At 44.2% G+C, this 20,056-nt stretch overlaps 2 protein-coding genes across 5 annotated transcripts in view; one reads left to right on the plus strand and one right to left on the minus strand.

Annotated features, from left to right (window-relative positions):
• The window catches only part of REXO4 (REX4 homolog, 3'-5' exonuclease), a 5,512-nt gene extending 5,233 nt beyond the window's left edge, over positions 1-279 (minus strand). Inside the window, exon 1 of the mRNA XM_415436.7 lies at positions 64-279. Coding sequence (XP_415436.4) covers positions 64-240 — 177 coding nt within the window. The 5' untranslated portion in view covers positions 241-279. The remainder of the gene's footprint in view (positions 1-63) is intronic.
• ADAMTS13 (ADAM metallopeptidase with thrombospondin type 1 motif 13) overlaps positions 1-19,240 on the plus strand; it is a 20,330-nt gene extending 1,090 nt beyond the window's left edge. The window contains exons 2-31 of one of the 4 annotated variants that reach the window (XM_040649406.1): positions 973-1,147; positions 1,225-1,291; positions 2,121-2,401; positions 2,597-2,738; positions 3,117-3,256; positions 3,668-3,751; positions 3,837-3,961; positions 4,295-4,441; positions 4,750-4,884; positions 5,434-5,584; positions 6,243-6,347; positions 6,774-6,925; positions 7,044-7,107; positions 7,599-7,725; positions 7,949-8,094; positions 8,963-9,083; positions 9,775-9,855; positions 10,129-10,310; positions 10,766-10,901; positions 12,660-12,789; positions 12,993-13,182; positions 13,907-14,024; positions 14,380-14,509; positions 15,109-15,288; positions 15,846-16,050; positions 16,357-16,669; positions 17,013-17,159; positions 17,648-17,824; positions 18,161-18,345; positions 18,622-19,240. In XM_040649406.1, coding sequence (XP_040505340.1) covers positions 2,717-2,738; positions 3,117-3,256; positions 3,668-3,751; positions 3,837-3,961; positions 4,295-4,441; positions 4,750-4,884; positions 5,434-5,584; positions 6,243-6,347; positions 6,774-6,925; positions 7,044-7,107; positions 7,599-7,725; positions 7,949-8,094; positions 8,963-9,083; positions 9,775-9,855; positions 10,129-10,310; positions 10,766-10,901; positions 12,660-12,789; positions 12,993-13,182; positions 13,907-14,024; positions 14,380-14,509; positions 15,109-15,288; positions 15,846-16,050; positions 16,357-16,669; positions 17,013-17,159; positions 17,648-17,824; positions 18,161-18,345; positions 18,622-18,780 — 3,852 coding nt within the window. In that variant the 5' untranslated portion in view covers positions 973-1,147; positions 1,225-1,291; positions 2,121-2,401; positions 2,597-2,716 and the 3' untranslated portion in view covers positions 18,781-19,240. Of the gene's footprint in view, positions 1-818; positions 920-972; positions 1,148-1,224; positions 1,292-2,120; positions 2,402-2,596; positions 2,739-3,116; positions 3,257-3,667; positions 3,752-3,836; positions 3,962-4,294; positions 4,442-4,749; positions 4,885-5,433; positions 5,585-6,242; positions 6,348-6,773; positions 6,926-7,043; positions 7,108-7,598; positions 7,726-7,948; positions 8,095-8,962; positions 9,084-9,774; positions 9,856-10,128; positions 10,311-10,765; positions 10,902-12,659; positions 12,790-12,992; positions 13,183-13,906; positions 14,025-14,379; positions 14,510-15,108; positions 15,289-15,845; positions 16,051-16,356; positions 16,670-17,012; positions 17,160-17,647; positions 17,825-18,160; positions 18,346-18,621 lie in introns of those variants that run through there. The other 3 variants (XM_040649403.2, XM_040649404.2, XM_040649405.2) reach the window with 3 other exon arrangements.
• The last annotated feature ends 816 nt before the right edge of the window (positions 19,241-20,056 follow it).

Raw genomic sequence — 20,056 nt, forward strand, 5'->3', positions numbered from 1 at the left:
GATTACAGCCAGCGTGGAACTTCATTAATGAAGAGCACGGCAGCCGGCCCGGCTCGCCCTCACCTCCTGCAGCGCCTTCCAGTTGGAGGAGAACTCCTGAGGGCTGCGGGGCAGGGCCGCCACTGCCGCCGCCTTCTGGCCCTTCTGCGCGGCCGTCCCCGCGTGCTGCCCGGGGCCCCGCCGGACTCTCCTCCTCCGGCCCTTCCCGCGGGCCGCCGCCTCGGGGTCCGCCTTCGCCATGCGGGACCGCGGCGAGGTGCGGCGCCACGGCGGAACGGTGCAGCGCCCGGCGGGGAACGGCGCCCCGCGCTTTGCGTTCCGCTGCGGGGCCGGGGCTGCGCGGGCGCCCCCTGGTGGCCAACCGCGGGGCGAACCCTGCGGCGGGCAGAGTGTGCGCCTGGAGCGTTCACACGGGGGTTCGGTGCGGGGTGTGCGGCCTGCGGGACGTCGCCCTGCCTCGCAGTCCGCCCGAGGGGCTCTGGCTGGGCTGAGGTTTGGCGGGCAAGAAAGCACGGTTCAACAAATTAGAGCCCTTTTCCCGCACAAATTACTTCTTGTTTATTTGGCTGCTGTAGCTGGCCTAAAGCTGCTCTCATTGCTGCGCTCTTTGGCTGTAATACAGTTGCAAATGTTGTGCAAAAGCTCTCCCCCTCCAGCTGTTCCTGTAAATCCTCCCACAGCAGTTCAATTCCCCCTTGACTGTCCCCCTCTGCAGTCGATCATCTCTCCTGTTTATTTAAACTCTGCATTCTTTGCTTCCGTTCCACGTGATGCCTCAGACGAAGCATTTTAATCACCCCTGGGCCAGAGATTGCTCTGCAGTGCTGCTTGCAATCCCTCCAGCATGATCATCAGTCTGACCATCCGAGCACTCATAATGTTCCCTCTGGGCTTTTGCTGGCCCTCCGTCCTCCGAGAGGTAAGCCTGACCTCCAGAAAGCACCGTTTCCAGGAAGCCTTTTTTATTTCTAGGAAAAAGAAGAGAAAACACGACGTGTTCTAAGCCAAGATGTATCAGACCTCACTAATCAAGAAGATAAAGCTATTTCCTCCGGGTGGCCGTTGTGCAGCATACGCTTAGTGCAAAATAAAACCATTAGACCTTGGCATCGATGCTTGTTAAATTGTTTGCTGACGTTCCCTCCAGGTTCGTTTCGGTTAAATAATAACCTCGTCTCCATTTGTTTTCCTTAAAAAAACGTAAAGCTATCTTTCTTCTTGCAGAGATTTCTCAGAGCTTTGGATGCAGATGATGTTTTCTCTTATTTTGGAACCAGCTCAGTGTCTGATGGTATGCAGAGCTCTTTCCTTCTTGATTTTGGAACGCGGTTGTCAGTTTATTCCTAATCCTGTACATTTGATAACACTAAGAACACTTATTAACTAACCCTGCTCTGACAAGTATTTAGCATTTCTGAGCTGCGTTGCTCAGTGAGATAATCCATGTCTCAGTGTGGAAGCAATTGAAGAACTGGGCCAGTATTTAAACTCTGCTTAAGGAGCTATGATAAATCTTTTTCAGCTGTAGTCCTTATTTTCTGTATCAGTATTTTTCTACAAGATTAACAGATCTAAGTCATCTGAATGGGAAGGTATAGACTAAGAATAGCTTTAAATATGCTTGTTAACATTTTAAAATGCATGGGTGGATTGTTCTAGGTCTGGATTGTTCTGGATAGTTCTACATAAAGGTGCATTTTGAACTGTCACCTTCTTAAAGGAAGGATGCTGTTAATTTGTGAGTTCACCTACTGCTGTTCCCAGTGTCTCTGTTTGGTTTATGGTAATTCTCACTCAGTACTATTTAATGTCTGAGGAAGCAAATCTGTCTCAGCCTTTGCCAAATGAACTGTTCTCATTGACGAGGGAGAGAAGCACAGACCATTCAGGAGCCAGTTCCAGAGCTGTTGTCTGTTCCTAGTCTGAGTACCTCACTTTGGAATAGATGAAGACACAGAAGTTCTTTGCCGATTGACAAACTGACCTTAAAAGGCCACAGCTGTCAGTCAGAGAATAATTTTTCCTAAGAAGACAGATCATTACATTTCTTTTCCATGTATCATTATTTTTCATAACTATTTCCCTTCTGTTTGTTTGTTTCTTTGTTCCATGTCTTTCAGTACCTGAGTTTGTTGTTGCTCAGCCAAATTGCTCTTGTAAAGAAGAGCAGATTGGGCTGGTATGTCGGATCCAACGCTGCTCCATTAAGGCTTGGGGAGAAGTGTACACCTTTGAATTCCTAGAGGACCATACCCTCCTTTCCTCTTCCTTTGTGATCAGTCACGCGGTGAACTCTTCCTTTAGCTTAATAAAGCGATTCTCAGGCAACTGCTTTGCAGGTGGAAATCTATTGGCACCTCCTGGGGCTGAGTGTAGAGTCACTTACTGTGAAGGGCAGCTGGTGAGTATGCACTGAACTTATCAGCTTTTCTGTGAGCATTTACAGCCTTTGCAGGCTTCAAACCCCAAACACGTGTGAACCATCCATTTAATAAGTCTGAGTGCTACAAAGAAGAAACAGAAAGGATATGGCACACAGTTCTCCATTGTAGCAAATGTCTGCAATAACTCAGAGGTGGAATTTCATCTCCTCTAGCAAGGAGTCATTGTTTCAGAGGAAGAAAAGATTCATATCAAGCCTGTCAGAAGCAGAGATACGGCCCTGCTGAAGGATCTTGGCTTCTCCAGTCCCCACATTCTCTTCAGAAGCCCTGGAATGGGGGCAAAAACAGCAAGAGGTGAGATGTATGGAGAGGAAGCTCTGGTGGTTCTGCTTTGACAAACTGTCTTCTGGTAGTGAGGTTGTTTGAATGAGCTGAGGAGAAAGAGAGGAAGGTTTCCATCTGTGAGTATATGATTATACTTGATGTATGTTACCTTACTGAGTTGTAAATAGTGCACGTTTTCAATTAAGTGCTCGTTATTTTGATAATACAAAGTTGTTATCAAGGATGAAGACAGGGAAAGTAATCATCTGAAGTGAGAAACTTAGGCAAGTAACCACAGAGATGGTCTTCTAGCAGAAGTATTTTAGTCTTTCAGGAAAAGAGAATGGACTTATAGAATCTTCTGTGCTGCCTGGCATTTTAAACTCTGTGTCCCTTTTTGTTGTTCAGCAGGGCACTTTGCTCCTCGCCTACAAAAGAGGGCTGATGGAGCTGTCAAACATCTGGAGCTGATGGTTGTAGCAGGTCCTGATGTTTACATGTACCACCAGGAGGACACGGAGCGATATATTCTTACCAACCTGAACATTGTGAGTGTAGCTTTCTGTTTGGATTGCTGTTCCAGTGTGAGAGCTACCAGTGTTGCTAACAGATTCAGTTCTGTGAGTGTTCTTTCAGAGGTGTTTGTGGTTCTCTGCTCCTAGTAGAGGGCACTGCTTACTTGTAGGGTGTTCCTCTGTGTCTCTTTGGGACTGTACAGCAAGCTTACCCTTATAGAAGGAGCTGCCTGAGTAAAAGTGAATGTTAGAAGATCTTCATTCCATTACTAATCTAATTCCATATGTACTATTAGGCAAGATTTTATATATATCAGTTCCTGATTATTTTGTGTTTGTCCTCATAATTACCAGATGCGTTATGAGTACACCCTTGTAAATGGGAACAAGTATTGAGAGTCACTGAAGTGGCTACTTTATGGAATCCTTTCTATCACTTGACAGGGGGCAGAACTGCTGCGAGATGCCTCACTGGGTGCTCATTTCAGGGTTCATTTGATGCAAATGCTTGTTTTGAGGGAGCCAGAGGTAAGCAGGGAGGATTCTGCCTGTGTTGTCTGGGGTGGGTTGCTAAAACCTGTATGCAATGTGCAAACATATGCTTTAACTGTAGGTGAATGTGAACATCACAACAAATATCACCTCCTCGCTGATCAGTGTTTGTGAGTGGAGCAAGAAGGTCAACCCCCAGAATGACTCTGATCCCCAGCATGCTGACATTGTCCTGTATGTGACCAGGTACTGTAATTCCCCTGTCCTGTCAGAGGATGGAAGTCAGGCCACTGCTGTCTAGTCACCAGTACAGTGACACTGATTTGCACAGAGCCTTTGAAAATGGGTTGATTCTCCTGTTTGGGATTGATTCTCCTGTCCTTAGTGTAGTTTGGCATTCATGGGACTCTACTCCAACCATCCTGCCCCAGGGAGTTCTGTATTCGCAGAAGAAATGCTAGCTAGCAATCAAAGTTAGGTCAGGAAGGTGCAAATAAGTTCTTTTATATATCTAGTCCTGACTTTATTGGTTGCAGTGGTTCTTTGCTTTTTCTTCTGGATGTGTCTCCCTTACTTTAGGTTTGACCTGCAGTTACCCGATGGGAACAAGGAGCTACGTGGAGTGACTCGGTTAGGTGGGGTCTGCTCCTCCTCCTGGAGCTGTGTTATTACCCAGGACACTGGCTTTGACTTGGGAGTCACCATAGCCCATGAGATTGGGCACAGGTCAGTAGGAAAGGCCCAGAGCAACACAGTGTGTTTTATTCAGGGGGAAACACTTCCTATTTTAAAGGATTCAAGAGAAAGAAAAGGATCTCTTGTCATAACATTGGGCTTCCTATAGATTATTTAAAACTCCTGTGAAGAGTTCCTTTGCATTTCTGCAAGTTCTGGGACAATTATAAGCTTTTATGACAAGTGTAGAAGGAAGGGCTCTGCAGAGCCTTGCTTAGATACTTAGAGATAACAGAGGTGCTATGGGAACGAAAAACCTCTGGTTTCCTTCTCAGAGCGCAGTGCTTTTTCTGTTACAGTCTTGGCATCCCCCATGATGGTGAGGGGAATCAGTGCAGCAGCAGTGGTTTCATCATGGGCTCAGCAGGAAACCGTAATAGTGTTGACCTCATCTGGTCACAGTGTAGCCGAGAAGAATTCCTGGCCTTTGTCAGGTAAGGGAATGGTCGAGTTTTGTGTGCATGTGTGGAAGAACTTCCCTGTATTGTCAGCTTAGGAAAGAGCAGGGAAGTACAAGGAATAAAACAGGACTTTCTTAGAAAATGAGGAACTGTGATGTACTTGCTTGTTTGTTTCTTATCACTTGAGGCTGTTGCTGAGGTTAAACCCAGTCTTTGATTCAAGTAGCTGGAAATTGCTTTGGTTAGTGACTAACAGACCTGGGCTGTCTTGAACTCCTCAGACACTTTTTCAGCTTGGAAATGTTATTTAAAATGTCAGAAAATCTAGGTTTAAACATACATTGTGGGCTGTGAGCTGTCTGGTTGAACAAGCATGGATTTTTGTTTTAACTTCAGCACTGGGGAACTGTGAGCATCTCCAGGCAGCTGCTGCAGCTAAATCTATCACAGCCCACAGTAAGCATGTGTTGTCTGGGAAAGCAACAGCCAACTCCCAGAATGAAACTCAGCAGAAGTTTGCAAACATGTCATTGTCCTTACTATGCACAGCTGGGAAAGTGATATTTTTTATGTCTGTATCAGCACAGGCCAAACAAACTGCTTAAATGACCTGCCGGACATGGACGGCAGCATCCCTGGATGGAAGCCTGGCTTGTACTATGGAGCAGATGAGCAATGTAAAATAGCCTTTGGGAGCGTTGCAACTGCGTGCACCTTTGCTGACAGCAATGTTGTAGGTAGAAAGTTTCTGTGTGTCTTGGGGGCAGCAGGGAAATGTTCTGGAGCTAGGATTCAGGAAAAGAGGGCTTGGGATGTTGTCATTATGGAGGGATTGAAGGTGCTTTTCCGCCACAGATTGTTTTGGCAAAGAGCAAACCTTAAAAGGTTTCTAAAATGCTCTTCTTCTCTCCATCGCTGCCTTTGTCTACATAAGACTCCTTTAAGGTTTACACAGTACCCAGAAACCTTCTGTCCACACTGGGTTTGGTAGTGCTAGTACTGGCTATGCTACTCAGGTGAGGTTTGGGTCCTGTCCTGGGGAGCTCTTGTTTGGTGGATCTCTTCAGCTTCCCTGCAGTTGTGCAAGTCTACATGGCTGAGAAATGCAGCATGGTTAATAGCTGCCATCTGGACACGTTTTGTTAATGAGGAAGTACTAATTTGCGTGAAACTTTAACTGCTTTAGCTGATCCTCTTCTAGCACTGCAGCTAGTATTGCTGGTCGTTTGAGCCCACAACTTTTCCCTAATAGCAGGAGAAATTAAGGAACCTGCTTGCATTTTTGGATAACTGTGGGGTAACCAAACATCTGGGACATGCACTGAGCAGCTTTTGGGACTGCAGTGTTGATGTGTTACCTCTTAACCTCCTTATTTCTCTTGTCACACCAGGATATATGTAAAGTTCTCTCATGCCATGTACAACCAGGAGATAAATCCAGCTGTACTCGGCTTCTTGTTCCCCTCTTAGATGGTACTGAGTGTGGCGTCAATAAGGTAAGGAGGCTGCTGATGCTTGAATAATCAAAAATGGATGTGGGTGCTGTGGGATTTGCTGTCTCTTGGCCAGGAAGCTAAGGACATGAAAACTGCTGCTAGCTGACCTTCTTGTTTCCACATTGTCTGTATTTCTGGAGTTGCTTTGCAGTCCTATAGTCTGATAACAGAGCTCTTTTCTAGGGCTTTGCTTTCTACTTGAAATGATATATCAGCTTTTTTTTTTATTTTTTTGTAACTCCAGCCTCATGTTAGACTATAATTACGAATGGGACTCTTCTCTTGTGAAGAAGTGCCTCATTCATCTTGGGATTCTCTGTGACAGACTGGCCTGCCTAAAGATGGAGATTTATGCTGTGCTTGTAGATGCCAGAGCTGCTGGGTTCATGAGGTGCTGCTGCCAATTTTGTGTATTCTTGGTCTTAGTGGTGCTCCAAGGGACAGTGCAGCTCTCTGACAGAACTAAACCCCATGGCTGTAGTCCATGGGCAGTGGTCCAGCTGGAGCCCATTTTCCTCCTGCTCCCGCAGCTGTGGAGGTGGAGTTCAGATAAGGCAGCGGTTCTGTAATAACCCCAGGTAAGGGGTGTGGACCTGCAGTTTGCAAAGGCTTCTGGCCCTTTCAGAGCCAAGGAGTCTGAGCTTTGCTTGGTATGAGCCTGCTGCTGTAGAAGAGTTCTTTTCATGTCATTTTCAGGCCTGCTTTTGGAGGGAAGGAATGCCAGGGTGCCAGCATTCAAGCAGAGATGTGCAATACTCAGGTATGGCAGCTGATCACATCTTCTGAGCTTTTCTCTGAATGCTGCTTAACCCTTTGGAAGCTGCATGGTTTGGGACTGTACTTTTTACAGCCAGTTGCTGTGGGAAGGAGGACTAAAATCTGGCATACTGCCTCCCTCTGTCAATGTATTTATTCCACTGTGTCTGGAGACAACAGTATTATTTAATTGCGTTGTTCACATGTAATGAAGCATTTCTCTCTACGCCTTTATAGTAGGACAGACACTGGGAAAATAGAGACTCATTTAATGCTAATCTTCTTTGGAGGGACATTTTTACATTGGTCCTATTTTCCTTATTCTTTGCATTTCCTGCAGCCTCACTTTAAAGTGGTGCTCTTTATTTGTAGTCATTCTACTGTTTTACTTACCAGCCACTGCTTTCTGCCCCTAGCTAGTGGGTGAAATGCTGCTTGAGATTCTGTGCTTGGTAACCTCTTTTCATTATCTATACAATTCTCTCTGGGATGTAGGCCTGTCTGATGACCCAGCTTGACTTTATGGCTGAACAGTGTGCAGCAACAAATTTAAAGCCACTGTATCTCACTGTAGGAGTGCCATCCTTTTACACCTGGACTTCTGCTGTTGGCTTTGCCAAAGGTAAGAAAAGGCTGAGAAACCCTGATTTCTTTGTTTAGTAAAACATTCGTGGGCCTGACTGTACTTTTGAATCAAAAGGCCATTTCAATGATGCTTTTAGTTTCCAGGTGAAACTTAGATACTCTTGTTGACAGATTCTTTTTAGCTTCTTCTTACTGTTTGATGGTTGTGTGTCCTCCAGAGAGGGTAACTACTTTCTCCTCCTCCTGTCTGCCTCCTCCAGGGGACACGCAGTGCAAGCACATGTGCAGGACCATTGAGGATGAATTCATGGTAAGCCGTGAGGACAGTTTCATAGATGGAACCAGATGTGAGCCTGATAACTCTGAAGATGGGACTTTCCATCTGTGTGTAGCGGGAAGCTGCAGAGTAAGTGGCTGAGGAATCCAGGTGAAGCTCTGTAATCTGGGCTAAAGGAATCAGTTGAGTAGGATCCAAGGGAAGAAACACACTGAGTCCTTTCCAAAATAAGGAATCACTGGATCCAACGCTCTCTAGCTAAAGTATTTTTACTAATTTTGCAGTATTATTCCCCCCAGTGTGTGCATCTTAGTAACTCCTCAGTGCTGACCATGTCATTTTGTGTTGTTTCTTTACATTCCTAAGGTATACTTTTTAATTTCTCCCCTAACTCCCCAGATTCTCCTGGTGTTCAGAATGCTTTGTAATGTATTTCCAGCTAATGAACAGCAGAGGGCATAGGCATAATCTATTCTAATATCTGCTGTTTCATTGGCAATAGTGATAAATATGTGTGCTATGGCAGCATCCAAAGCCTCTAGCATAAATTCAGCAGTTGCACGTGTTTTGCTGCTAAGCCTGCTGAGATCCTTCTGCAGCTTTGTGTGAATTTCTCTTGTTCATGGGAATGAGCATAGAATCTCTGCTCTGAGCTCAGTGGGATTGAGGGCCAGGCTGAAGCATGTGAGCTGGGTGTGGATTTTGGGTTTAGGTCACAGGAGAAATCTTTCTGGGCTGCTGCTTATGGGAAAGAAGATGTCACACAATTAATGAAACTTTTGTGTGCCCTTAGCTAAGGCTTTGCAATCCCTGGCTTTGTGTGCTGCTGTACAAACGCAGACCTAGGGGTAAATGTAACTTTGCCTGTGCTGTCGTCTTAAATTCACATTACAGATAAAAAAAAAATAAGTTTGAGGAATTCAGGTAATGTTGCTTTCGATTGATTGCTTTCTTCTCAGAATTAGGCCAGTTTTGACAGACATTCCTTTTTGCTCAGGCATTCGGGTGTGATGGCCAGATGAACTCCAAGAGGGCAATGGACTCTTGCAAGGTCTGTGGGGGTGATAATACCACCTGTATGGAAGTGAGTGGATCTTACACAGAAGGAAAAGCTAAAGGTGTGTAGTCTTCAGCCTCAGAGCTACTTGTAGGAGATGCAGAGCATATTAGATGTTCTTAAACTTCTTTGTGATCCCTCATTTCTGTTTTGCTTGCTCTTATTTTATGGAGCATACGGTGATGGACTTTGGGGCTACCCAACAGAGAAGGCAGTGAGGTCTGTAACAGCAGTGTAGCTGTTGTGTGGGCATGGTGACTTCTTTTCATGGTTCTTCTCTGGATAGAGACAAGAAATGTAGCCATTTGGAAGTCCAGCACATTTATCGGATCTGAGAGCTCTTCCAGATGCTGCCTGAGAGCATAAACATCCATTAGAGAACTGGTTTGGCTCTTTTAGTATGGCACATACATAGTAGCAGAAAACATAGGAAGAACAAAAGAAAGATGAGAACAGAACAGAGAATTCAGTTGTTATGTTGGCTCTCTTCATCGTTACTGTTGTGTTCAAGCTGATGGAGCTAAGATCAGTGTGAATTTAAGTCTGCTGCTCATTGCTGTTGTATCTTTATTTAATGAACGCTGCCTACATAACCCCTTCCTGCATCGAGTCCTGTTTCTGCCTACAAGGCTCATCCTCCAAGAAATATTTAGCTAATAAGGCGAAGCTGGGTGGATCTGTAATCCTCTGCCTTTTTCAAACAGGCACAAGAGGGAAACGTGACCATATGTTCTTTCTTTCCACCTTTTCAGAGTATGTTACGTTTTTATCCCTGCCTTATAATGCCACCTCAGTCCATGTTATCAATCAGAGGCCGCTCTTCACTCATTTGGGTGAGTAGAATGAAAAGGAGAGGTGGGAGTACAGGCAAAGCTCGAACAAGTTTGTGAAAACAAGCAGATAGGATCTGGGAGGGAAGTCCTGGATTATGCAGTTTGTTTGTTTGGGGGATGCTCTCTTCTGGGAACTGATGGAAGCCATACTCTTTGGGATATCTGATTTAAATCAAACTGCTTTCTAGCAAATGGGCAATCTGTTGCTGCCAGCACTGAGGGATTCTGTCTGTGCCATATCTCTTAACCTCACTGCAACTTTTGTTCTTCTAGCTGTGAAGGTTAAAGGTGAATATGTGGTTGCTGGAAAGGGAAAAATCTCACTGAATGTCACCTATCCCTCTGTTCTGGAGGACAGACAGATTGAATACAAAGTGTTTCTCACCAACCACAACCTCCCAAGCCTGGAGGAAATCCATGTGGATGGACCAATCCAAGAAGAAATTGAAATACAGGTAAATAAACAGCAGGGTTGGAAAGGGGCCAGTCAGAACTGGCCAGACTGAGTTTGTGTGGCTCTGTTGAGTGCAGTCAACAGAGATGCAGTGGGCTTTGTGCCCACTGGAACTGGAAACAGTTCTGCTGGAACTGGTGTTCAGTAAAAGCAATGGTCATCTTCCTGGGTAATGCTGAGGGCGTGCTGCCTGCAGGCTTTCTGTAGGTCTAGGGAATGGGCATGTGTGGGAAAAGGCATACCAAGTCAAACCTGTAGCTTGGCTTAATCTTTTTTTTTTTTTCCCTCCACTGCCTAGTGCACAGAATTCACTCTAACTGTACCTGGGAAGAACTGGTTGTTGTAGCATTGAGGCTCAGGTCTGGATAAGAATGAAGGACTATCTTCTCTCATATCTCTGCTCACAAATGATTGTGAGTTGATCTGTGTATTGAGCACCACCTCTTCTTTCATCAGGTTTATAGAAGGTATGCAAAAGAATATGGCGATGCCACCAACCCAGACATCACCTTCAGCTACTTTGTGCCAAAAGAGAATCTGACGTATAGGTGGATTCCTCACGAGGGGCCGTGTTCAGTGACCTGTGGAGGAGGTGAGGCAGGAGACTTTACTACTTATGGAGGTCTGGATAGGCTTTTAATTTGGCTGGCTGATATTCACCCAGTTCTTCAGAAATGAATGTGACTTATCAGTGTTAGATACTTACTTAGAAGTTATTAAATGGCTGAAATTAAATGTAAAGCAAATTACTGACAGTGAACTACAGCTGCCAGTGCTGAAGTTAATCGAGGAAAAGAGTGGTACAGGAGTTGAATCAAATTAGCAGATTGGCGAATGAGCTGAATCATCCAAATGATACTGACAATGTTTGGTTCAGAAGAGAACTTTTAGGTTGGTTTTGGCCTACTTTCTGGTTTCAAGACTAAGTAATTTTCTCAGATTTTTCGAAGGTACTTCAGACTGCAATTTGAAGTTGGTTGAACATCAAACATCTGAGACCACAATGGTATCTGGTGTCTAGTTAAAACCTCAGAGCTAATTATACAGCTTCCTTCTTAGAATCCTGTTCCTGTGTCATGGCTAATCCTTTCTGTCTCCCTGTGGAAATCATAACACAGATTGTAACAGAATGCTCTGGTAGACGGTTTGACATGTTGTTTACTAGACAGTACAGGTGACACAGGCAAGATTCTCAAGACATTTATGACATGAATTTAGTAAATACATTAACGACCACTTAAAGAAGTCATGCTATAAGACTAATTATGCCTGGGCTGTTTATTCTGCAGTAGATTCTGTAGGTGAAGTGATTGCTGAAGCCCTGATTTAGAGAACTCAAAAAGCTGTAATGCGTAAAACCCTCCCAGCTAATGTAGTAACAAACAGAAAAATGAGAAAGCTCAGACTTTAAAGAACAGAAAACATTGAGAATCCAAGAGAAAACTGTGTTTTGAGAACTGAAAGCTGAATTCAGGCTTTCCCCATCATTAAACATTAGAATCACAGAATCACCAAGGTTGGAAAGGACCTCTGAGATCATCCAGTCCAACCATCCACCTATCACCAGTATTTCCCACATTATTTGAAAACCAGGAGGGTAATGAAAAGATAACATTGCTGTCTGATTCTTGACATTTTCTTCACAGAGCCATGTTCTTTGGGATGCAGGAATGCCTCGTGGGTAGCTCATTCACTGCAGTGTAGACTCTTTGCAGTTTATCCACTGAGCTTTGTACTGTAATGTCTTTCAACAAATCTGGGGCAAGTTTATTTTAAATTGGACATCTTTTTTATGTTTAGTACTGTTAAAAATCTTGTTTATGGGAGTAGATAATGAATATTCTATGTCTTGCATGCCAGAGGTGCTGCAAGTCTGCAGTTTCACTCCAGCTATCCCTTGTCTGATTTTGGATATTGGTGATCACTTTGAAAACACTGGCAAGTACAGGGGCTGTGTGATATTACATGATTAGTTCTACAGAAAGTCCAATGGCTGACTGCTAGGGCTTCTTTTCAGCAACCTTTCCTTCATCAATCAGACATCAAGATCATTAGGAGCAATTGCACCTGGTTATGATTGATAACCTTGTTCCTGCAAATGGCCAGTGTAAGCAGTTATCCATCAAACTTATCATCTTCTGGGATGGTTGTCTTGGAAAGTCACTTGAAGATTCTTGAGGAAAAGTTACATCAGAAACATGAGCTGTATAGGAAGTCTACTTCCGAACCATACTATTGTTTTTTCTTACACAGATAATTTGGTTAAAGTGAAATTATAGGATCTTCATAGATTAGAGGTGAACTGTTTGCATTGTTTATAAATTCCCTTCCTTTTACTTTCACATCCAAGGTACACAACTTGTGAACTATGTGTGCTTTGATCAGATGAAGAATGAAATAACAGAAAATCAGCTGTGTCTGGGACTTCTGCAACCCCTTCCAGGGTATGAACCCTGTGCCACGGAACCATGCCCATACAGGTCAGTGTTCCTGGAAGCTAAGCTGAATTCTCACTATGCAGGGACTTAAATTTCCAGCAGCCATCCTCTGTCACATCCAGAATAGGCTCTTGAAATAGAGAAGCTGAATGCTTCGTTTGGCCCGTATCTGCAACAAATGTCATGAATAATAAACCTCTATGATTCAGATAAGAAATAAAGTGCTACAATTACTTCCCATTTAGGTGGAAGATATCTCAGACAGATGAATGTTCTGCTGTTTGTGGAAGCGGCGTTGCCCAGCAGAATCTGACCTGTGTTCAGTTTCATAATGGATCGGAGACTGTTGTGGATGACAGCTTATGTTCTGCACGAGAAAAACCACTCTCAATTGTGCCGTGTGTAGTTAATGTCTGCCCTTTGGGATGGGACAGAGTGAGTTTATTAGCTTGGCATTCAGGTGACCTGAGAGCTTTGCACTTGTGATCCACATGAGGCTATCAGTTAGAAGGAACCGCTTTATTAGTGGAGTCTGGGAGGGGTGGTTTACACAAAGGACATTTATCCAATTAAAGGTTAATTCTGTGACTTTAGAAAGCTCTGTCCCTCTTAATTTATGCTGCTGGATTTAACAGTTATTAGCAGAGGCTTGTTTATGGCAGCTGTGGACTACATTCCATCTTTGCTTCTCCACAGAGTCCAAAAAACAAAACAAAAAAAAAATCAGAAACTCAAATTACCTTTGTTGCATTGATAAATACATCACTGTCAAACAGGGAGGTTCTGATGTGGGAGGGACGACTGCCAACAGGGAAGAGGGCTTCTCAGCAATGGATCACAGATGCAAATCCATTTTGGAGAACCACTGCCAGGTTTACGCTTACAGAGGGGAAGAGACTGCTTTAGGCATCTCTCTTCAGTCTCGGGTATCTCTATTCAGCCTCAAGTAGTGTGAATTAGGTTGGCTTTGGGCTGTTGGGTGTCTTTAGCTGTTCTTGGTGTTTAAACTTTTATGGTCTGCAGAAATAGAAAAAGTGCTTAAATGTGCCTCTAAATATACTGTGGATTTGATCTGGAGGTATCCCCTGCCTTCATTAGATCAAGACGTCTAGGAAAGCAGTTGTCAGTGTCAGTCTGGTTCTTTTTGCTCTGTTCTGAGGAGGAAGACATGGACTTGCTTCGGACTCTAGAGTTACCTGGACATATCCAACTGGAAAATCAGAGTGTTTATGTCTGGAGCCCTCTACCTGGAGAATGTTCAGTGTCCTGTGGTAGAGGTGAGATCCCTCAGTGCTGCAAGAAAATGTTACCTGGGTGTATGTGTGAGCTCATAACCTAAAACCCCCTGGGAGCTGATCATTTCCTCTCTACAGATCAATGTGTGTGTATAGCTGTGATCACAATTTCTTTGTATCTCAAAAAGAGACAAGAAAGCCTGGCTTCAAATGGGAAATGGGTGGCTACTGCTGTCTGCCAGAGGTGGGAAAACGGCTGGAATGAGTATGCCTGGATAGTTTTCTTGTCTCATAGACAAAGATATGACTGATGCTACTTTTGTCACTATGTGCTTATTTTCAAACCTTGCATGTGTGCCTTGCAAGTAGAGTGGTTTTTCTTTTTCCCTCTTTCTAGGTAAGACTCAGATACAGTATGTATGTGTGGCTTTTGACACTAAAGAAAAAACCCAAGAAGAAAACTGTCATCCAGTGGCAAAGCCGGAGAGCAGGTTGGAAGACTGCAATCTCAGTCCCTGCCCACCAAGGTAAAGCAGTTACTAGGAGACAATGAACCAGTGAGAGGTTTTTCCTTCTCCTGTGTATGCCCAGTGGTACGGCTTGACCTACTCTGGGGATGTTATTTTCTTCTCCTCTGCTTTGAAAGCAAGAGATTGACCTGGCCAGACAGCTCCAAAAACAGTAGCAACGATCCATTCTTGTCAAACTCAGTGTTTTCTGGATTGGTAAATGCTCAAGAAGAACTAAGTGAAGTCTTTGGAGTTTGATTCCATGGCAAACTGGAAACCTTCTTGGTCTTTTCCTACTCTGAGAAAATGAGAATAAATCTGTAACTGCAAAATGTAGTGACGTGCCAGTTACATGGCATAAATAAAGCAGCTAGTATTAAATGCTCTAAGAATATGGGATAGCTGCTCTGAGAACTAAAGGAAATTGATTGCACTTCTCTTAGGAACTACAGCAATGAGGACTGCAATCACTGAAGTGACTGGTATCTCTCAAATATTAGCAAGCGTGTATGTGTGCATTAACAGAATTCCAAGTGTACTTTGATAGAACTGGAGTCAAATTCCAGGGAAGATGGGTGAGAGTTGGAGATACTCACTGGTGGCTGCGTTGTTCCCAGGTGGCATTACAAAATGGGCTCATGCAGTGTAAGCTGTGGAGGAGGTGTGATGCAGAAGGTCCTCTACTGTGCAAGGGAAACCAGAGAGAAGGAAGAAGAAATTGTGGCAGATGTCCAGTGTGATGGTTTGCCTCGTCCAGAGGAGCAGGAACCGTGTAACTTGGAGCCATGCCCCCCAAGGTCAAAATGGTCACATGGGCCACATGAGCAATTGTCTGTAAATGTGTGTGGTGTGATCTAGGCTATGGCTTAGGACTGTAAAATGGGGACTGGAAAGCTACTGGTATCTGAGTGGGTTTTTTTTTGCATGCTACAGGATGCCACTCCCAGGATGATCTAACCCTGAGTCGGTTTTTATCTGGCCGTTCAGAGTGGTGTGCATTTTGGAGGGAGATATGATTATTTTTGCTGTTAAGCCTGTGTATGTCACCCTGGGGAAATCTGAAATGGACATGCAGTAAGACTTGATGTGTATTTGGAGTCTGTGGGTTCACTGTAAAATGTAAATGCCCTTCCTTTGGACTCAACACCAAACCTATTCCACAATAACCTTGTTTCAGAGACTGCCTTGTAAGTACTTAGGCAGCAAATGTGTGAAGTGGAGGGGTGAAGAAAGCTGCTGAGAAGCAGAAAGGAGAGAAGGATGAGGGAGTTGCATTACATTCTCTATGGTGAGAAACAGTAGAGGGTAGGGTTTCATCCTTAACTTGATTTTTCTCCTCCTTGTCCTTTGTCAGATGGAAGGTAACCCCGGGTGGCCCCTGTTCCTCCAGCTGTGGGCTTGGCTTATCTGTTCAGCTGGTCACCTGCGTGCAGATTCAGCAAGGCAAAGAGATTTTGCTGGAGCAGCATTCATGTCCTGTATCAGAGAAGCCCCTTACTACCATTCCCTGTGTCATCCGAATGTGTTCTTATGAATGGAGCTTCAGTGAATGGACAGAGGTATCACGTTTTCCCAGCTGTGTAATAATGACCTTGGGCATGTTTTCTTCTCAAATGCAGATCTTGGATTTTTTGGGGTTCTGCAGTTCAAAGATATAGTTTACAGTGTTCCTCGGGAGGTGGGCCAGCTTCGTTATTTCCATCTTACAGGTGATGAAACTAAAGAACTGAAAAGTCAGGTGGTAGAACAGCATCAGTGAACAAAAGATCAGAATTCTGGATCACGCTTGAGCAAGTCAGTGTTATTTATTTCTGAATACCAGCTGAAACGCATGCATAAAGACCTATGGATTTCTTCCTCTGCAGTGTTCAACTTCATGTGGGAATGGTGTTCAGACACGGCACAATTTCTGCCTCAACCGGCTCACTCATAAGCACGTGAACCCCATCTTCTGCAGGCGCTTCCCCAAGGCCATTGTGCTGCGTGGCTGCTCTGCAGGGCCCTGTCCTGAGCAGGGGGTGGACTCCAGGTTGCATGGAGCAGAACTGCAGACAGTGACACCAGCCATGCATCTGATGACTACTGCAGATGCTGAAGGGCCAAGATACAAAGGCCTGATTCTTCCTTCATCTGCTCTGCCAGCTGTCCTTCAGGAACAGATAAAAGAGACCAGGGAAGGTGAGGAGAAAACTACCAAAGGGTACAGATGGGTACTAATTGTGCGTGATGGGGTTCCAGTGACTCTATGGGCATACAGAGACAGGAGCACAGAAGGGAATGCTCATGCTTAGAGGGGACAGCATGCCGTGAGCTCACCCTGCTGTCTAAGCCAGGAACAATGACTGCCTTCCATTGGCTTCCCAAGGCTCTTCTGACTTGGGACTCTTTGGGCAGCAGACTCCTCCTGTACTTTACCCAGAAGATGGACACACTTGGTGCTCGTCTGTTCATGGTGCCATGAGAGGAATGAATGCAGTGTTTTAACAGCTGGATGTGTTTCTCATCTGTCTCTGTTGCACAGGTGTCTGTGGAAAGCTCTTTCTTAATACCAGTGGGGTCATCAACATGACAGGTGTAGAGACCAGTGACTGCACTGTTGCTATTGGACGTCCTCTAGGAGAGGAGATCACAATCAATGTTCTGGAGAGCTCCCTCAACTGCAGTGCAGGTACTGCCCAGGGCTAATTGGGAACTAGCCTAGACTGTTGGGAAACCTGCACCTCATTTTCTTGCATGCTTTTCGTTCTCTGAGTGGTTCTTGCCATCTCGGATGGAGCCTGCATAATCTCTGAAACCATTTTACAAGTTTTGCAGTTTCACAGAGTCTTTGCCAGATGAGATTAACCTAAGATGATATCTTTCCTCTCCCTGCGTGATGATTTCTTATTTGTTTTGTTGGTAGATAGGGGATTAAAGGCCCTTATGGGGTTAAAGAAGTTTCCTACTTTGGCCTCTTATAAACTCTGTAACGTACCCTCTTGTTGGAATCAGTACAAATAGATTAGTTAACTGTTTCATGAAAGATTTTGATAAGATAGGAATAAGACACAGAAATTACTTGATTTCTTACCCATGTAATATAGGAGGCTGTACTGCATTCAGACCTATCTCACTTAAAGTAGAAGTGTGTCTAGTCCCTGTGCTCCTCCATTCCAGGTGAGGTCGTGCTGTTTTCTGGACGAATGATGTGGCGGACGGGCTGCAGGAAGCTTACTTTGTCTCTGATAAATTCCAGAACAAATACATTGATTGTGAAACAGCGTGTTTTGCTGCCAGGAAATGGGGTCGTTCTTCAGTACAACAGCAGAAATGCAATCAAAAAATATTACCAAGGTACTTCACTGGAAGCTTCACTATTGCTTTAGATTTAAGAGACCTATGACAAGGTCTGCAGCGTTCCACAGGTCATGTCTGTCTATGGAAGTCTATTGAAGCCTTGCTCCATCTCTTAAGAGCTGATTAGATCCTTTTCAAGGAATGTTGGAATGGATATTATGGACTACCTTTCTGTTTTAAAGGCAAGCTCCCTGCAGGTGTTTGCTGATGCTTGGAGGTTCCCAGATGAAAATCCTTAGAGAATGTTTTCTGCCTGCATTTAATTTAAACATCTTTTTTCCTGGAGATACTGGACAATCCTACTAAATCATTTTCTCTTCTGCTCCCTCTCAGAATGTGACAAGCAACTGTTTGGTCCCCATGGTGAAATAGTGAACCCTACTCAATCACCTGGTCAAAAACAAGAAGTGGTGTGTCGGACCTTCATCAATGTGGCTCCTCAGCACCACATAGCTATTCGAGGCCTGTATGTTGACCTGAGCCATGAGAGCAACCAAACACACTTTAATTACATCCTGGTGAGTTGGAAACCTAGAGGAAGGTGGTTTAGATGGGTGAGGACCCAACTGCTCATTAGAGGTTTCCATCCAGGTGCCAAGTTCTAAGTCCAGTAGAGTCAGACTGTTGTGTAAATGTAGATGTGAGTGAGCAATACTGAAATCGGCCATATTTTGCTCTAACATTTGAATAGGGCAGCTTTTCCCCTGAGTAACCAATTGGCAAGACCCCAGTGTTTTGTGGGTACTTGAGATGCAGGCTTCTGTGTTATAATGGTTTGGTCTTTCCTCACCCAGATCCGTGATGTAAGCACCATGAAGACAATGGTGTTTCGTGGGAAACAACAATTCTTCTGGCAATCAACAGGAAGCCAAGCTGAAATTGAATTTCATGAAAACATTAAGGATCACCAAACCCGTTTCTGGGCTGAATATCATGCTGCTGAACCCAAATAAAAGGGATCAGGGCCACTATAGTGAGAAAGACTGTGTACCAGTTAATCACTGCTGCCTGTTCACTGCTTGATGTCGCACACATCATTTAACCTTTTTACAGCTACTTCTCCATCTACTGAGTAAGAGTTAACTGAGATCCCAGTGGAGTCAGTAAATACTTAGAACATTTATGCAACAGGCATGTAACCACCAAATATTTCACAAACAGTTTTAATGTGAATTTTCTACATTAATCGGTGTTAATGCATCTTACTTGTCTGGAATTAGTGACTTGGACACTGAAGTCTCATGGGTGATTGGCCTGGTCAAATATTGGCGACAACTGGCTTTGCATGGAAGGAGAAAATGACCTCTGGAGGGTCCCTCCCTGCCCACCACATCTGTGATTTTGCTTTCACGTACCTAACAGTGGTGCTAGTACTTCTTTTCTATGGGAAAATAAAGTAATCCTGTCTCTTAATGATGAGTTTAATGCCAAGAGATATTTCTTCAGATAATAACAGTAGCTGCACTAATTATCTACTTATATCTGCATCTCACAGGAACTGTGTCAAGAGAGGCTGTTGAAACTGTGTGATACAAGTTGTAGCAGGAAGAGGTGTTTTAGAGCAGCAAATAGTCACTCACGATTGACTTATATATATTTAAACTTCTTTTTATTTAACATTTTTAACCTTTTCAGCAGTTCCCTACCTTGGTACAAATCTATCATCCTCATCAACTTCTCAGTATCCTACACAAGAGGTCTTTTCCAAACCTGGAGCCTGGCTGGACATACCTGCCTCTACACTTGATGATAGATGCAATAAATGCTTCTGCTTGGGCAGTTTTAATGCTACCTCTGCTTTCTTTCCATTCAGTTCTCTGATGTCTTTTTACAAGCACAAAATCTTATTTTCTTCTGTCGTCTTAGTGATTAGTTTTGCTAGTTCTGCCTGGATTTGTTTGGGTTTTTTTGCTTGCCAGCCTTCAGATTTACGTTCTGTTCCTGGAAGAGCTAGAAAGTAGATTCTTTAAGCAAGATCCTTGAGGAGCTGAATATATCAGCTGTCCCACTGCAGTGTGTGGGTGATACAGGCACTGGGCCTTTATTTCCTGCCTAACCAGAGACGTGGCAGTAATGAAAAAAAATAAATCCTTTTGTTAATTCTTTTTTTGTAACCTTTTAGCAGATGGGATCTGTCTTCCCCCTCTGCTCTGGATCCCAATTCTCATTGCTATTTATTGTTCCAGATCAACTATGTAGAGTTTCTGGTCTGCAGAGATGGGCTCTGAT

This window comes from Gallus gallus, chromosome 17, assembly GCF_016699485.2.
Source record: "Gallus gallus isolate bGalGal1 chromosome 17, bGalGal1.mat.broiler.GRCg7b, whole genome shotgun sequence".
NCBI classification, from domain to species: domain Eukaryota; kingdom Metazoa; phylum Chordata; class Aves; order Galliformes; family Phasianidae; genus Gallus; species Gallus gallus.